Source organism: Oreochromis aureus, linkage group 9 (assembly GCF_013358895.1).
Source record: "Oreochromis aureus strain Israel breed Guangdong linkage group 9, ZZ_aureus, whole genome shotgun sequence".
NCBI classification, from domain to species: Eukaryota; Metazoa; Chordata; class Actinopteri; order Cichliformes; family Cichlidae; genus Oreochromis; species Oreochromis aureus.
The window spans coordinates 32,278,639-32,295,181 of record NC_052950.1 but is presented as its reverse complement, the minus strand read 5'-3'; the positions used below and the strand labels follow the sequence as shown (position 1 = coordinate 32,295,181).

Genomic DNA, 16,543 nt, shown 5'->3' with positions numbered 1-16,543 from the left:
CCCTCCTCCTTCATGCCCCCTCCGGCTATAAAAGCCTGCCTTCTCCAATACCTGCTGTTCTCATTTTCATGCCCCACCCTTCCCCCCACTTTCCCTCTCTTCTCCTCTTCTCCTCTCTTCCTTTCCTTCATTCATTTCTCGTCAGTACATGGGGATCTGCCCGGCCCAGGAGCCGCTGTCCACAGTCCCCTTCGAGGCCTTCCCCAAACCGCAGCACCAGTTCACACTTCCTCATCCCTCATCGCCCATCGTTACCGAGGATGTGGTCCCAGCTAGGGAAGAAGTTTTATGTGTCCTTGCAGTCTTAGCATGTTTACATGATAAACACTAGGTTTTTATCGTAAACTTTGATTTGATGATCACAGTCCGGATCCATGCTTGATGGCTTAAATGGTGATTCGAAAGTAGCCTAATGCGTGTCCAGACAAAACAAACTGAAAAAAGAATGAATTGTCTTCAATTTTTATATATTATTAGATTTTTTTTTAGCATAATGCCATTCATATTATAACATTAGCAAAAAAATTCAAATAATACTGAAACTAAAAAGAGTTTTAAACAATAAAAACAAATTGAAAGGATGAACCTCACTTTGGAAACTAAACTGAACCCTGTTGTTTTTGTCATGTACTGTAAACATTTTAAGCCTTTTATATTATAACGTGTGTTATAATTGTATGGAGGATTAGTCCTGACTTCTCCGTGAAGGCCGAGGAAGCCACCTCTAACGGTCCATGCAGCTGAAAATGCTCATTATCTGTGTTTGACTATTGACTCTCAGCAGCTGTGTTTATCAGGCCTGCAGTAGCTTCGAGGTTGTTGTGGAACATAATAAAATGCTTTGTGTTTTAGTTTGATGGGGAATACGTGCGAACATGTGTGCGTGTGCACGTGTGTTATTTGTTCATGGAGCCCGGTCACGCCTTTAATAAAGGTTTTGGTTTTGGCAGGGTTAGAGAGAACTGCATGATGGGAAGAACAAAGAGTAGGAAGAAAACTACACATTGTATTCTTTTCTAATCAAAATGTTCAATGAATTCAATGACATAACTACTCACTCAACATGCTGTGTATCTGTGTGGGTGTGTGTGTATTTATGCCTCTGTGTGTGTTCTCTCTGCAGACGTATTGACTACAAGCTGAAGAGGCAGGACAGCACCAAAACATTACTAATAAAAAGTGAACAACTGCTGAGGATTGAAGAGCACGACTTCGCCATGAGACCAGGCTTCGGAGGTCAGGCGCTCACACACACAAACACACACACACACACGCACACACACACACATAGCCAAAGAGACAAAGGCACTCCTCATTTCATCTCTGATCGCGGATGATTTAATCCGTTCCCTCACACATCGCCTAACAGAGAAAAATCCCTCCTCGCTCGCTGTGGTTTGATGTGATGATGGCCATTGGGTCACACAAACAACGGATGTGATAAAAAAACAAAAAATGACACCAGCGCTGACCCAGATATCACTATTGTGCAGCAACACCAGCGTCCGTGTGTGTTTGTGTGTGTGAGAGAATTTGAAATACAGTAGGACTCAATGTGCTGTCTCAGATGCAACTGTGCATGTGTCTGTGTGTGTTTCCAGAACATAATGAGTGTGTGTATGTGTGTGAGTCGCGGGGGTTCGAATGCATTAATCTGGATTATATTCCAGGTCTGGAGCAGATGGAGGGGTGGGCAACAAAGTGACGTCTGCAATGAAAATCATCGCTATCAAACACACGACAATGCATTTAGCCACACACAGATGGTTTGTGTGATTCCATGATATGGATTAAAATATTAAATATGAACTTGGAACTCTTAATGTGATCTGCATTGTATGTATATTAGTGCCTCTGTGTGTTTGCATTGGATTAATGTACTGATGGTTATTATGCAAAGCCAGATTTCTCGAGTTCAGCTCGAGAAACGCAGTTGTTGTTGATTTTCATTGTTGACTTTTTATTTTATTTTACTAATAGAGACCCTCCAGGATGTCTGTGCTTCAGATTTGGATTTTATCAGCATTAATGAGCCGTGTCTGCACTGTATCCTTACAGTATAGAGCAGGGTTGTCAAACTCCAGGCCTCGAGGGCCGGTGCCCTGCAGGGTTTAGATCTCACCCTGGATCAACACACCTGAATCACATGATTAGTTCATCACCAGGCCTCTGGAGGACTACAAGACATTTTGAGGAGGCAATTTAGCCATTTAAATCAGCTGTGTTGGATCAAGGACACTAAAACCTGCAGGACACCGGCCCTCGAGCCCTGGAGTTCGACACCCCTGGTATAGACCAAGGACTGTTGCCAAAGTGGAAACTGGTTTGATTTAATCCAAACCATATAAACTAACTCCGCTGATGATGAAGCCAAGCGTGTGAGCTCTTAGTGCTGGTCGCGAGCCAGAGAAATGTGGAGGCAGAAACGCATCAGGAAGAGATTTTGCTGGAACGTCCTTGTGAAGCTGAATATGCTGATCATCAAGAATGAGATTTCCATATTGGATTGATCAAGGCCTTGTTTAACAACAACTGGGGAAAGACAGTGCGTTTACTGACACAGAGAAGGTTCATGGATGTAGTGAGGGAGGACATGCAGAGCTGTGACAGAGGAAGATGCCAGCGATCGGGTGAGATCGAGACACAGGGGCCCTGTAGCGACCCATAAATGAGCAGCCAAAAGAAGAAGAAAATAGGAAAGTATTAATTTTGTGTATTTGAACAAAAAAATCATCTTTAAGGCCACAAAAATAAAATCCAGAATAATATCGTTACTGCCACCTTCTGATGTAACACATCATTTTATTTTTAGACAAGAAAAAGTATTTTCCTTGTTTGCTCTTTTATTTCTTTAAAATAAACTATTGAAAAAAGTTTTAAGTCATGAGAATCAAAGTGTCAGTGGTGACTTTTCTATCTTTGGTCATCAGCAGTGGGAGTGTGGTTTTTAATGACTTGATCTGGCTGGTCGACATTTTTAACACATAAATACTAAGATCGTACAAAGGCCTCTGCTATGGATGGCAGATGTTTGCATGTGTTTTGTCAGGATGGTGATTTCTCATCATTTAGATAAACGCTCTGTGTGGAACAAAAGCTTTAGTTGATTTATTAGCGCTGGTCGTTGTCTGAACTTGTCTTCAGACTAAAGGCAGAATTAAAAGAAACCGCTGTTGACAGCTGTTTGAAGCAAGGTTCAAACTGCGGTCTCCACCCAATCCTGAAAGGCTTGTTAGAGGTTTTTAACGTCATTATTTGCACGACCACAAAAGGCTGCGCAGCGTGAAAATCTAAACAGAGGTCTTTTTTACATTTTAAGGACAATGCAGGCATTTTTCTGCTGATGACAGTCTCTTCCTTTAATTCTTCCACTGATCATTTTGGTTTTTTTATTCTTGCTCTAAACTTTACTCATCTTCACCCTGAAACTTTGAATATTTCCTGTGGGTTTATTTCATAGATAATCACTGTTTGTGTGAAGTTTGATTCTCAATTCAGGACTTTAACTGAAAGTTGAATAATTTAAAACAACAAAAAATAAATGTAACCATGAATCTACAAAATGAACCGTGTTTCGAGAAAACTCTTTCTCACACACACGGCCTGCTTGCTGCTTTCATATGTTCCTCTATATGCCTGGTCTGCCGGCGTCTTTGTGGTCCTGTCTGCCATTCAGGGTGGGAACACCAAAAGCACCACTGTCTGCCCCGTGACCCTGCGGCATTTCCACGGACTGTAATTTTATACAGAGGGAAATATCAGCATTTTTCTCCCTCAGATAAGCCTATAGCTTCTGTGTGTGTGTGTGTGTGTGTGTGTGTGTGTGTGTGTGTGTGTGTGTGTGAGGCTTGAGAAGCTGAAGAGCCAAAACCATCCCCTCCTCAGATTCCTCGAAGGGCAGACCAAACTCCAGAAATACTCCTTACGACATTTCTCGATACCTCTTGCTCATGTTGAGGACTTTTACTGTTTCTAAATCAAGGTCAACCTTTAAAGGATGTCTATAAACTTAAACTTGTCCCCATAAACTTCACACGTGACATGTCTTCCAAATGACACGCCATGTTGCCAGATGCTTGTGATTTACTATCAGGGCTGGGATTATGCTGGTATCCAGCCAAGTGGAGCTATATTTTGGCTGCAGCTTCCCGCTCTGTGCGCTCACTTTGCCGCATGTCAGGTACAAACCTGACATTTTTTTGGTAGATTCATTGCTGTCATCATAACAAAAACCTTGGAGCATAAAACAAAAGAGAAGGTTTTGATTGTTTGTTTCCAAAATACTTGATGACTTCTCAAACAAAGCGTAGCTGCTGCTGAAATGATGGATTATGAAAGCTCATTTAAATGGTTTTCTACTTGTTTTCTACGTCTACACCGTGCAAGTAAATGTTCCAATACTTAATTATGATATGAGTTGAAATCGGATACAGCAGGTTAATTATAATATTAAATTTGCTTATATTACAGCCACATTGTATTGTTGTGTATGACTGGGCGGTTGTTCATTAATACGGTTATCTCAAAAACTTACATGGGCTCACTGTACAGGAGCACAGCAGGACATTTATAAATGTATATTTCATATTTTCTTTAACTTTCATTTAAATTTCATTTAATCATTGTCTGCCTCTCCCGCGATCGGATAAATTACTCAGGCCGACTTTATTTTTGCTTAAAATTTTTGAAACCTTTGACTCTTGGTGCCTGTTTCACATTTTCTGCTGCTTCTTTTCCTTCTGCCTCAGGAGGATATCTATCCTTAATCCTCCTCACAAAGCTCTGATTATCTCAGTATTTGCACAACAACAACAAAAGTAGAAGCGTGGCCATCACCTGACAGGATATGTGAGCGGAGACAAGGAACTCAGTGAGGTTTCTCTAAAAGTCAGCTGTGATGTAAAGCACATAGAGACAGAAAACCACTGATGCTGTTTTTGAAAGCATTTAACTGTAAATTCTGCAGATGTCTTAAAGTGTTTCGGTCAAGGATGCAGCATTACACATGGTTAGGCTTCGGCAGTATGGATTCTGTAGTCTGACACTCATGTTGTCTGAAAGCTACCTAGAGATTCACCTCTTAATCCCTGTCCACCTCTCACCTTCCCCCTCATATGATTGGTGCCGATGGAGAGTCAAATGAGAACACACGGGGCGGCGATGAGGCTCCAGAGAAACATCCTGCCACCTTAAAGCTGCATTATGCCGCTTATGACTGCATGGATTGATCCATCTGCAGCGTTGTGTTCGGGGATTAGGGCGACTCGTTCTGAAACGCTGAACACACAAACATTATGGGACAAAAAGCTATCCGTTAAAGCTGCACCAGGCAAGGTTTTCATGCGTTAAGCTAAATCTGGAGGAGATCACTAACCGAGAATATCATAACGCTACTCGAATAAAAGTCCAGAGCAGGATTTAGCAGCCAGCAGGACAATGAAAGGAGAGAGCAGAAGTGAGGTGGAGGTTTGCTGCCATTAAAGGTCACATGTGGAAGTATTCTGGTTTTAAAGGCGAGGTAAAGAAGCAGAAGAGCACAAGAGACGTGTGCTGATTGTTCAGGCTGATATCACCTAAAACCACCAAAGCACTGATAACATCACAGAAGGCTCAACGGGGACTTAAGAAGATCTTTTCTCCCTGTTTCCTTGTAGCAGAGCTAATCACATGAGCTGATAAGAAAAAGAAACAAAAAATATGTTATGCGGGTCAGTGAGACTTTGTGACAACAAGCAGCGTCCTGCATGAAGCCAACGAGGAAGTGGAAGAAAACCCGTCTGAGGCTGACTGTAAAGACAGTTCGATCCCAATCAGCAGCCTTTCATTTTCAGCCGTGTCGCCTAAAAATATTTACTGGTAATTTTTGTTCAACCTGAATACAAATCAGATCTTCAACAGGGTAAATTTTACGTCCTCCTTCGTGCATGTTATGTCGTTTTCTAAAACAAGTGTAATTCCCTCCATAACACCTGTACTGGTGATGATACAGGTGGCTGTACTGCTAGCTGCATGCTAAACCTATCCTCTGCTAAATAAGTCACTGACTTCTTGAAGTTGGTGCCTTTTGGAACATTTTAGAATATGTCAGATTATTTAAACAGCTTGTTGTGTGGTTATTTGTACCTGGAAGATAAAACTGAGCAAAACTGTGCAAAATGTGAGCAAATCTGATCTCCTGAAAGCGTGGTGGCGAGTGCCACTGTGGAATTTTTAATTCATCACCCTTTTAGGTCTTCACCCATGTAGAGTGATGCCCTTTGGTTTATGTAATGTTTCTGACACGTTGCAGTGTCTGAAGGCCTCAGGCGGGTGGCTGGTTAAGCATAACTGGTCGTCCAGGAAGAAAATCTCCAGCATGTATGCATCTTGTTTGATACACTCCAAGAAGCCTTTTTAGCAGTATTTGCTTTGCACGAATTAGCAGATATTTGTGTCTGAACTCACGTAGTCTGTAAATGTGTATTGCTAACCAGCTTGCCAACCTTAGCTGATAATTTACATGCAATCACAATGTAATGACCAGCAGCAGCTTCCAGAAAAGTCAGTGCCAAAGTGCTAAAAACTGGAGTTTAGACTCATGTCACACACAGGTGAACAAATGTCATTATGAAACAGTATGGCAGTCTTGCAGCAACAAAGTCTCGTTAAGGCACAGCAGTCAAGACAAACAGTCAAGCCTATTTGCACACAGCTGACCAGAACCTATCCAGATATGCATCCTTTACCCAGCTGAAAAAGCCTAATGTGCTCAGCATACAACATAGTCAAGTACCTTTTGCATCAAGGATAGGACTACTGCTCAATGATTGCGTTAAAACTGCTTGTAGGCAGCTCATAATAAGCCAGAACTTGACCTTGGTGTGCAGTTTTAACATTCTGGTGCTCAGAGGTTTAGAGGATACATTTCCTCATGAACAGCATTGAGGAAATTGTTCAAAGGTGTGAGTCTCTTCTACGTCACGGTAAAGCCATAACCGTGTTTTTAACTACAAATCATCAGATGAGGACAATACAGGAGCAATTCCAAGAGTCCAAGCTCTTTAATGTGGTGTTTAACAACAAACCCTAGTGATAGCTGGTGCTGGTATTAGCTGATAGCTAATATTCGAAAATGAATGTCATTAATGTGTAATGTCATTTGTTGTTTTATTTAAAGAAAAAAGTTGTTCAGAATGTTTTTTTTTTTACTTATTTATAATATCTTCTTAAGTTACACGCAGGCATCACAGGGTGCTGTGACGCCTGCCTTTGGCGAGAGCACCCCCACTTCACACACTAGTATTTTGTTTAGCATCTAGCAATTCATCCCTGTTAGCAGGTCAGCGAAACATTATCCAGAAGAAAATCAGTGTGCATTGGTTTTAATCCCTGAAACCAAACTGAGAGGTTGATGCATGCACTTACCTATGAGCTGCAGGTATTAAACTCAGATGTTAAATTACATCACAATTTATGTCTGATTTTGAACTTCTCTCTCTGTGTTTTTTTACAATCAGCCTCGGCCTCGTTTTGCACGTCTGCCTCATGCATACGCTGACTGGGTGTGATGTGGGACCAGGAAAGTAGTAAAGAGCCAGGAGAGGGAGAGCGAGTGACCTTCTGTTGCAGGTTTTCCCTCCTGACAGCAGTCGTTGTCGGGGCTACACTAAAACTTTGGTCTCCACTGGTTTTATTGAGTCACACAGGGACAAAGCCAGACTGTGGCGGGAGCTTTATGGACCTGGCTGTGAGATGAACTTCACTAAATAAAGTGTTCATTGAGCTGCCACCATCCAAACATCGGGGCAAAATTAACACGATTCTCTGTAGACACTGCAGAGTAAAGCTTTTTTTTTTTAACATGCTGTCCTTGATGGTAAACACAGGCATGTAACCTGGTTAACCACAACCAGACGAGGGTCAGAGAAAAACCCAAACCACTGGATGTTTGTGTGTGTGTGTGTGTGTGTGTGTGTGTGTGTGTGTGCGTGTGTGTGTGTGTGTGTGTGTGTGCGTGTGTGTGTGTGTGTGCTTGTGTGTGTGTGTGCGTGTGTGCGTGTGTGCGCGCGTGTGTGTGTGTGTGTGTGTGTGTGCCCGTGTGTGTGCTTGTGTGTGTGTGCGTGTATGTGTGTGTGCGCGTGTGTGTGAGTGTGCTTGTGTGTGTGTGTGTGTGTGTGTGTGTGTGTGTGTGTGTGTGTGTGTGTGTGTGTGTGTGTGTGTGTGTGTGTGTGTGTGTGTGTGTGTGTGTGTGTGTGTGTGTGTGTGTGTGTGTGTGTGTGTGTGTGTGTGTGTGTGTGTGTGTGTGTGTGTGTGTGTGTGTGCGTGTATGTGTGTGTGTGTGTAGGACTGTGCAGGAGAGAGTTTGTGTGTTTCTGTGTTTGTGCATACTCAACTAGTGATGGCATTTGTACCATCGCCAACTCTGACATATTTTCAAAGATTTCCAGCAGAGCAGTTTATTTTGCATCTAAACTGGATTAATGCAACGAAAGAGCATCGTCGGATGAACTCTTCCTAAACACTGCTGACTCATGTCTCCCACCATGATGTTACCTGTTGGTTTACAAAGTTAGCTTCAATTTAGCAAATTTCCAATTTCAAAGGAAAAACATAGCCTGCGTTACTGTCCAGAGTGAACATCGTGTTGTGTTGTGTAAAGTTTTAAAAACTAGTGACTGAGACCTCGTTCTCCTGTGAAGGTGGTGCACAGCTGGCTCCACTCTGCGATCCTTCAGCCCTGCAGTATAAAAGCTGGGGGGGAGGAGAGAGCTCTGGCAGTTTAAAGGTGCCATGTGTGCCAACCTTGTGAGCTGTTAGTAACAGTCACCTCCTGCCAGCACTTTAACTTTTTACTGCTCCACCCCCTCATGGCCGAGCTCTATTTGGGGGAAATGTAACAGCTGTTTCTCTCAGATGCCTTTTAGCTTGAAAATTCTTGGTTAAAATGGGAATTTTTGGAAGCAGTGACGCAGATTCTGCCTGATTCACGGTAACAAAAAAAGCATCAAAACCAAATATTAGAGCTGGACCTTTTGTATTTTGACTTTTCTTTGTCATCATTATAATAACTGTTCAGTCTGCACTCAGAGAAAGTGACTTACTGTGTTTCGGGGTACAAGGCTTGTCACCAGCACAGTATCCTTTAAGACCAAAAAGTATTTCACTATTTGAGACCATATCCTCATTTAAAGTTTGATAATGGCAGGTAGCTTGAGCATGAATTCAGGCTGCGGTTTGTGGAAGGCCTCAGACAGGACTGAATTAGCTTTCAGGCAAGTGAATGAATTGAAAAAGGGCGGGAAGGCGGGGCATGAAAATGAGATCGAACAGCTTGTAGTGCTGGGGGTCATTGGGGGGTCATATATAGACAGAGAGCTGGATGGCGTGTGTATGGAGGTGTGGTCCCACTTCTGAAATTCAGATAAATTATCTCCAAAACAGATGGCCTTAGTTTCAAGGTCTGAATAGTGACATCATTATCATAAGACTGTATTTGTTTTTGGTTTTTTGGCAACTAGGGAGAAAAACCTGTGGTTGCAAAAATACTTCTGATCTCACATATCTGTGTGAAAATGGCCCCGACCTCGATAAACTCCCCTCTAAGTTAGAATTTGATATCCATCATTCATTTCTGGTCAAAATGAATGCATGGGAAACTTGGGCACCAACCATCAACACTTTCACATTCTGGCAAGCAATAGGAACGGAAGTTCATTAACTATATTCTAAGTGTCAGAAAGAAAGACTGTCCAGGATATGTTCATTGGCTAATGACTTGTTGTGTGAACATGAGGATTCACAAGCAGCCAATGCAGTCTTAAGTTTGCTGCTATTAAATATGTGTCATCGCTATGACAACGTTTCAGGCAAAACTGCAATATGATGGGGATTTAAGACCATGGCCATCAAAATGACAAAAGAATAACATTTGCCCCTAGCATGTAGATTCAAATATGTATCTTTTAGCACATAGATGTGAATGACTGCACATTATTCTTATATAGGGCACATTTTTGTGGATTGTACACATGGGCAAAGAAAGTGAGTTTTAGTGTACCCCTATTGTGACTGTGTGAGGTCACTCAGTAACAGTGTTGGTCAAGTTACTTGAAAAAAGTAATTAGTTACTAATTACTGATTACTTCTCCAAGAAAGTAATCCTGTTACTTTACTGATGACTTATTTTCAAAAGTAATTAGTTACTTTATTACTTAGTTCTCTTTAAAAACATGATACACAACCTGAATACTTAATAAAGAAATAGACCTTTCAGCCCAATTCTATTTTTTCTGCATAATCCATCATATAAAATTGATAGATATAATATAACTCTTTCAAATAGATGCAAGTAAAACACAGCAAAAAACAATTAAAATCAAATATTCAGCAGCACTAAGTCTTGTTGCTCTTAAATCTATTTTCCCCTGTTTAGCAGGAGTGGGGCGGGTGTCGCAGTCATGTCAGTGGGATCCGGAGGTTTCTCTGAAAATTTCACATTCCCGTGGCAGCTTGCTTGGTACTTGCTCAGATTTGAAGTTTAATTTTTCGCTGTAGAAAGAAGTTTTCTTCCCACTTGCGTGTACAGTGGAAGTTAATGTTTTTGTCACTTTTACGGACTAAAACTTAAAATAGTGTCTGCACTTCCATGCTTTAAACTCTCTCCCGCACTCCATATTATCTATAGTTGATCTGCACACGTCTGTTGCTGCCACAGCAGTTGTAAGAATGTTAGTGTGGCTGGACTTTGCTCAAACAATCATCTGGATGGTAGTCTTCTTCATTTTAAAACTCTACTACTGTATATGTAGCTTGACTCATACGGAGGCCTTTAAATCATGAATTATGGAGCCTTATTCATGTCAAGAAAACACTACCCACACAAACATCACACCCACTCCAGTCACAGTGCCCCAGCAGAAATGGAAAGTTCACATATTTTGAGCAGTTTTGCATTGAAAACAGCTGTTTTCTATACCGTAACCTAGATGGCCTAAGACATTCCCATTTAATCCAAACTTAGCCCGGATTAAATAAAGACATCTAAGAATGGCAACACACGCTAACAGGCTGAAAGAGTGGTCGGAGCTGGTTTTCCTTCTGTGCATTCTCCTCGTTGTTAACCTTTTAACATTACCTCCAAATGAATGGAAACATTTTTCTCCAGCAGGACGGCAGTGAAATCATTGTTATTGCTTGTGGTCAGCGCAGGAATGAGCTGTTTTGTCTGCAGGTTGCAGCTGTGGATATATCCCAAAATTAACAGTATAGAATTCCAAAGGAGAGCACAGCTACTAGGCACTGTTATGGGATAGACAAACTTCTTTCCTAAACTTTTTCAGGTCATGATTGCTTTGTGGAGCAAACAGTGAGTGAGTAACCATAATTTAAGTGGTGTAGGTCGCAGAGCCCTCCAGCTACGTGTGTTCTGCTTGTTTATGTGCGTTCAGCCTTTTTAGGAGCCGTTAAACAATCTGCTGATGAGGAAGACGGGGTGGGGCGGGGGAGCTAGAGACAGATGTCGATGGCTGCACTGGTGAGTTGGTGCCAAACACAAAGGATGTCACAACACAAAATGAGGTTTCCGGCTCAGGACGGGTGATTGGATTAAAGCAATAAACGAGAAGTGACTGATCCTGATACGCTGTTAAATTATTTTTCAAACAGTTTTACTCCAAAAATTGATATATTTTTTCCGGTTTTTATTCTATCCCATCTCACTGTAGGACATTAAACAGACACTAGTATTTTTTCAGGCAGGCTTCCGGTGCTGTTAAAAAAGCCTCCGTGCCTTAAACATGAGTCCACCTTAAAAATAGTATTTTTATTGTTATCACAGGATAGTTTTCTATTCTTTTTTTTCTTTAAGTATGAAGGCATGTGGATTTCTGTGAGCTGTGTTTCTGTTTTCACTCCACTGTGTGTATTATGTGTTTCACTAAGTGAGAAACTCATAAAATGTTTCAGTCGACAAATTAGATCCGAGATTCCTGGAACGTCTGTTGGTGTGTTGGTGTATGACAGTATGGTCCAGCCTTCCAATAACTGCATGGATTTGTCCAGCTTTATTGCTTAGAATTCTTTGTTGACAGTTATATTACATTTGTCTTTATTGCAGTTTGATAATGTCAATTAAAGCTGCAAGCAGCGATTAAAGGGCCCTTGCACCTTGGTGCATGCATACATAGGTGTGTTGCAGTCGAGGCATTTCCTGCATTCATGTGGATGTTTTACACCCTGGATTCTAACTGACAGCAGCACAAACCTGTTACTTATCACTTCCTGTGCACACTATCTGGCCTTCAGGAACCACTGATCATATGTATGTCATTGGTGGAACGCACAATAAAAATTTCAAATACATGAGGTGGTGTTTATAGCTAAATGTTGTTTTTCTTTTGCTTCCCAGTGGTGATACAACTGTGGCACCTAAATGTCTCCAATCTCAGGCTTCGATCAAAAATATTCAGTCTGTTCTAAATTTGACAATCTACCTTTGAGTTATGAGATTTTTTGTGCTGTGGCAAATGATAGAAATACAACTTGCTGACAAGGACATGCTTCAACAAAACCACAGCTCATATTCATGTGATTAAATCTGTGGGTGGAGTTTGTGTCCTGGGTTTGTGAGTTTGTGCCTGAAGACACAGCAAAACTGTCCTGGTGTTGATTCAAACCCAGGACTTTCACAGCCTTCTGTGGGTTTGCATGTTCTTCTTTTGCTTCGTCACACGGATCAAAGACATGCCTCTTAGGTTAGCTGTGCACTCTAAATTCTGTTACGTGTGTGTGTGTGTGTGTGTGTGTGTGTGTGTGTGTGTGTGTGTGTGTGTGTGTGTGTGTGTGTGTGTGTGTGTGTGTGTGTGTGTTTTGATGCAGGAGACTGCAGGAAGTGCCAGTGTTTTGTGAGGCTAGTTAAACCTTGCCTCTATGATGATATCTGTTGGTGTCCATACACCACAGGTGTCGAACTCCAGATCTCGAGGCCGGTGTCCTGCAGGTTTTAGATGTGTCCTTGATCCAACACAGCTGATTTAAATGGCTAAATGACCTCCTCAACATGTCTTGAAGTTCTCCAGAAGGCTGGTAACAAAATTGATTCAGGTGTGTTGACCCAGGGTGAGATCTAAAGCCTGCAGGACACCGCCTGGGTTAGAGTAAAATTAGAGTTTCTGTCTTATGAAGGTGCTCTATTTACGTGGCTAAATCACCATGGTTACTCATCCTAAACACATAACCTGGCCAGAGCAGGCTATGTTCAGAGTTTTAATTTAAAATGAGCTCAAATGTCTTGAAGTTCTCCAGAAGCCTGTTAACGAACTAATAATTTGATTCAGGTGTGTTGAAACAGGGTGAGATCTAAAGCCTGCAGGACACCGCCCCTCGAGGCCTGGAGTCCGACACCCCCGGAGCTTGGAAAGAAAAGCGTCTGGACTTCTTTAATTTTCTTGAAGACGTTTCACCTCTCATCCAAGAAGCTTGTTCAGTTCTAAGAGCATATGGTGGAGAGTCCCAGATTTTAAGCCCTATGGGAGTGTCTCCCAAGGGGGTCATGGACCCCCTATGGATCCTCTACCTAATCACAACGTGTAAAAACGGGTGTAGGTCACAGTCTGCCAGGGTTTCAGGTGAACCCATTGTGAAACCTAGCCCAACCCTATCATGTGATTTCCTGAGGTCAGATGGCCCAGGATGTGAGTGGGCTTTAAGGTGCCTGGGAAGGGATCTCAAAACTGGATTATAGATGGCAGACGGTTGGTGTTGTAAGCCACCACCTCTGTTCAAAGGCGGATGTTCACAGTGGACGTAAATGGCTTCTTTCACTCCTCTTTCAAACCATCTGTCCTCTCTGTCCAAAATGTGAATATTGGCATCTTCGAAAGAGTGACCTTTGTCCTTTAGATGCAGATGGACTGCTGAGTCTTGTCCCGTGGAGGTGGCTCTTCTATGTTGTGCCATGTGCTTGTGAAGTAGCTGTTTGGTCTCTCCAATGTAGAGGTCTGAGCATTCCTCACTACACTGTACCACACACACTGCGTTGTGGTTAGATCGAGGATCGATAGGGGGTCCATGACCCCGTGGGGGACACTCCCATAAAGCTTAAAAATCTCGGATTCTCCACCATTTACTCTTACAACTGAAGAAGGTTCTTGGATGAGAGGTGAAACGTCTTTAAGAACATAGAAGTCCACATGCTTTTCTTTCCAAGCTCCTTAGACTACGATGACCTGGATGACGGAGAACCTTCACTGACATATTTGGCATCTGATGGTTGTTAACCCTGGAATAGACCGGTGAGGGTCCAGGGTGTGTCTGTGGCTCCAGCAAACCTGAAGACACCCTGAAATTAAATGGGAGGCGCTTTAGAATCATTCTGTCACACGCACTTGCGAAACCCATAAAATATGACCCATGTGCCAAGTCTATCTAAGTTTATGACTTTTTACGGTTTCCTCCATTCACACCCCCCACCCCCACTCACACACCACAATTGTGACACCCATTGAGCTGCACAGAGTTGACTGTCTGAGTTTCTTTACTAGCACTGATTAATAATTTATGAGTTAATGGCATTGAAATGAAATGTTTTCCATGCCTTTGCTTCAGGTGCGCCCATCCCTGTAGGTATTGATGTGCAGGTGGAGAGCATCGACAGCATCTCAGAGGTCAACATGGTGAGGATTTTTTTAATGACATGTCACAGAGGAAAGGACCCAAATGCAAGATGTCACAATAAAAGTCCAAAAATCAAAAATAAGAAAGAAAAGAAGTAGCAAGAGCCATACATGAAAGGTAGGATTGTGAAGGAAGGGGAATAAAAACAGGTGGATAACCTGTTTAGGAAAGTGGCACATAAATCCAATAGAGAAAAAAGGAAGCCAGCAAAGTGAGAGGATAACTGAACACAAGAGATACTATTTGGACCGGTAATCAGAAAGGGAGTGTGACTAACAGGAATGAAGGAAGGTCACAAGCAAATAATCATAAAAGAGGCTGCAAATGTTGGTTAAATGTCTTAATACAATAGTTTTTAGATTGTAAAATAAATAAACAGATTACCAGATTAAATAAACTATTAAGGTGTTTAACAGAGGGTTGAAGAATTGGGGCCAAACAGCTGGTGCTGTTCACAAAAAGGCCTCAAACCAGGTGTGTCAAATACTGAATGTAGCCTGTGGCCCAGATATGGCCTAAAAAGGATCCAGTCAGACCTGCTGGACTGCTTTGCACAGAAAGAGAGCTTAAATTATGAACTTTTCAGTGTATTTTAGATCAACGGGCTTTATGCTGCATATAGTGGCTCAATAGTTTACACATTTACCAAACAGACAAACACTTCCTGCTTTTGTCTCTCCTCCCAGGATCAGGGAGGAGAGACAACTCCCTCTGGGGTTGCATCAGGAGGGCCATCCAGGATAAAAAAAATATCTGCCAAATTAATCACATAGAGCTAACCAGTGTGTCAACCTCTTTGTGCATTGTGCTGCAAATCATTAAGAATTTATTGAGTTTTAGAGTTTGGTATTAAAAGCACTGCCAGACCGCACCTAAATAAGATCATAAAAAAGTCATTCTTATGAGCCAAACACAATCTTCTTAAGACAAATTACACCAAAAGCTGTCATATTTTGCCCTTCTTTCATAACCTTTCAGTACAGATAAAATTATGTAGACAAACTGAACTCAAGAGATTCCTTAAACTGTAGTTTTATAACTTTATGGTTTTACTGACGTCACTGTTTGTCAGTTGACTCTCTGGCTCTTGATCCCTCAAGTGGCCAGCTTTGAAGTCAGCTCCATGTCTAACCTAAAAGTTCTTCCAGCCAAGAGAGATAAATGAGAACAGGACGGTGCTGCAATGGCAGCCTGATCTAAAACAATAGAAGTGTTGACCCCAGGTTCAGGCTCTGTCTGGAACCACATTTTCTGAGGCCCCAGATCTCCCATGAATTCAAACTTGCTTGAAAAACATGAATAAGAATTAAAGGAACATAAGAAGTAGCTGTTTCTCTGGTGTGTGTCTGCATTCTGTAGGACTTCACCATGACTCTGTACCTGCGTCACTACTGGAAGGACGAGCGGCTGGCGTTCCCGTCTGGAAACAACCAGAGCAGGACATTTGACTCCCGGCTGGTGAAGAAGATCTGGGTTCCTGATGTCTTCTTCGTCCACTCCAAACGCTCCTTCATCCATGACACCACCATGGAGAACATCATGCTGCGGGTTTACCCTGACGGAAAAATCCTCTACAGCGTCAGGTAGAGGGCAGGTGTTTAGGTGGATATACATGGGGTTAAGCTGCAGAGAAGACGATGAAATCCTCTAAAGCTTAGTGCAGCCAAGCTTTCACTTTATTAAATGTATGTGGTGTCAGGAAAACATTGATTTAGTAGAGTTTTTTTATATAATAAACTAATTAAGCTAATAATGATTTCTTTAAGGAATTGCACTGTGCACGTCTGTAGCATCCGTTATGAACCAAGCGTCCCTTAAACTATTCAGAAGCCTCACTGATGTTTTAATATACTGACCAGGAATTTCTTTAGGTGCACCTATTCTACTGCCC

The 16,543-nt window shown here is 42.0% G+C and overlaps 1 protein-coding gene across 1 annotated transcript in view; it reads left to right on the top strand.

Moving 5' to 3' along the window:
- The window catches only part of LOC116320878 (gamma-aminobutyric acid receptor subunit rho-3-like), a 36,079-nt gene that overhangs the window by 11,735 nt on the left and 7,801 nt on the right, over positions 1-16,543 (top strand). Inside the window, exons 3-5 of the mRNA XM_039617157.1 lie at positions 1,124-1,236; positions 14,584-14,651; positions 16,012-16,235. Coding sequence (XP_039473091.1) covers positions 1,124-1,236; positions 14,584-14,651; positions 16,012-16,235 — 405 coding nt within the window. The remainder of the gene's footprint in view (positions 1-1,123; positions 1,237-14,583; positions 14,652-16,011; positions 16,236-16,543) is intronic.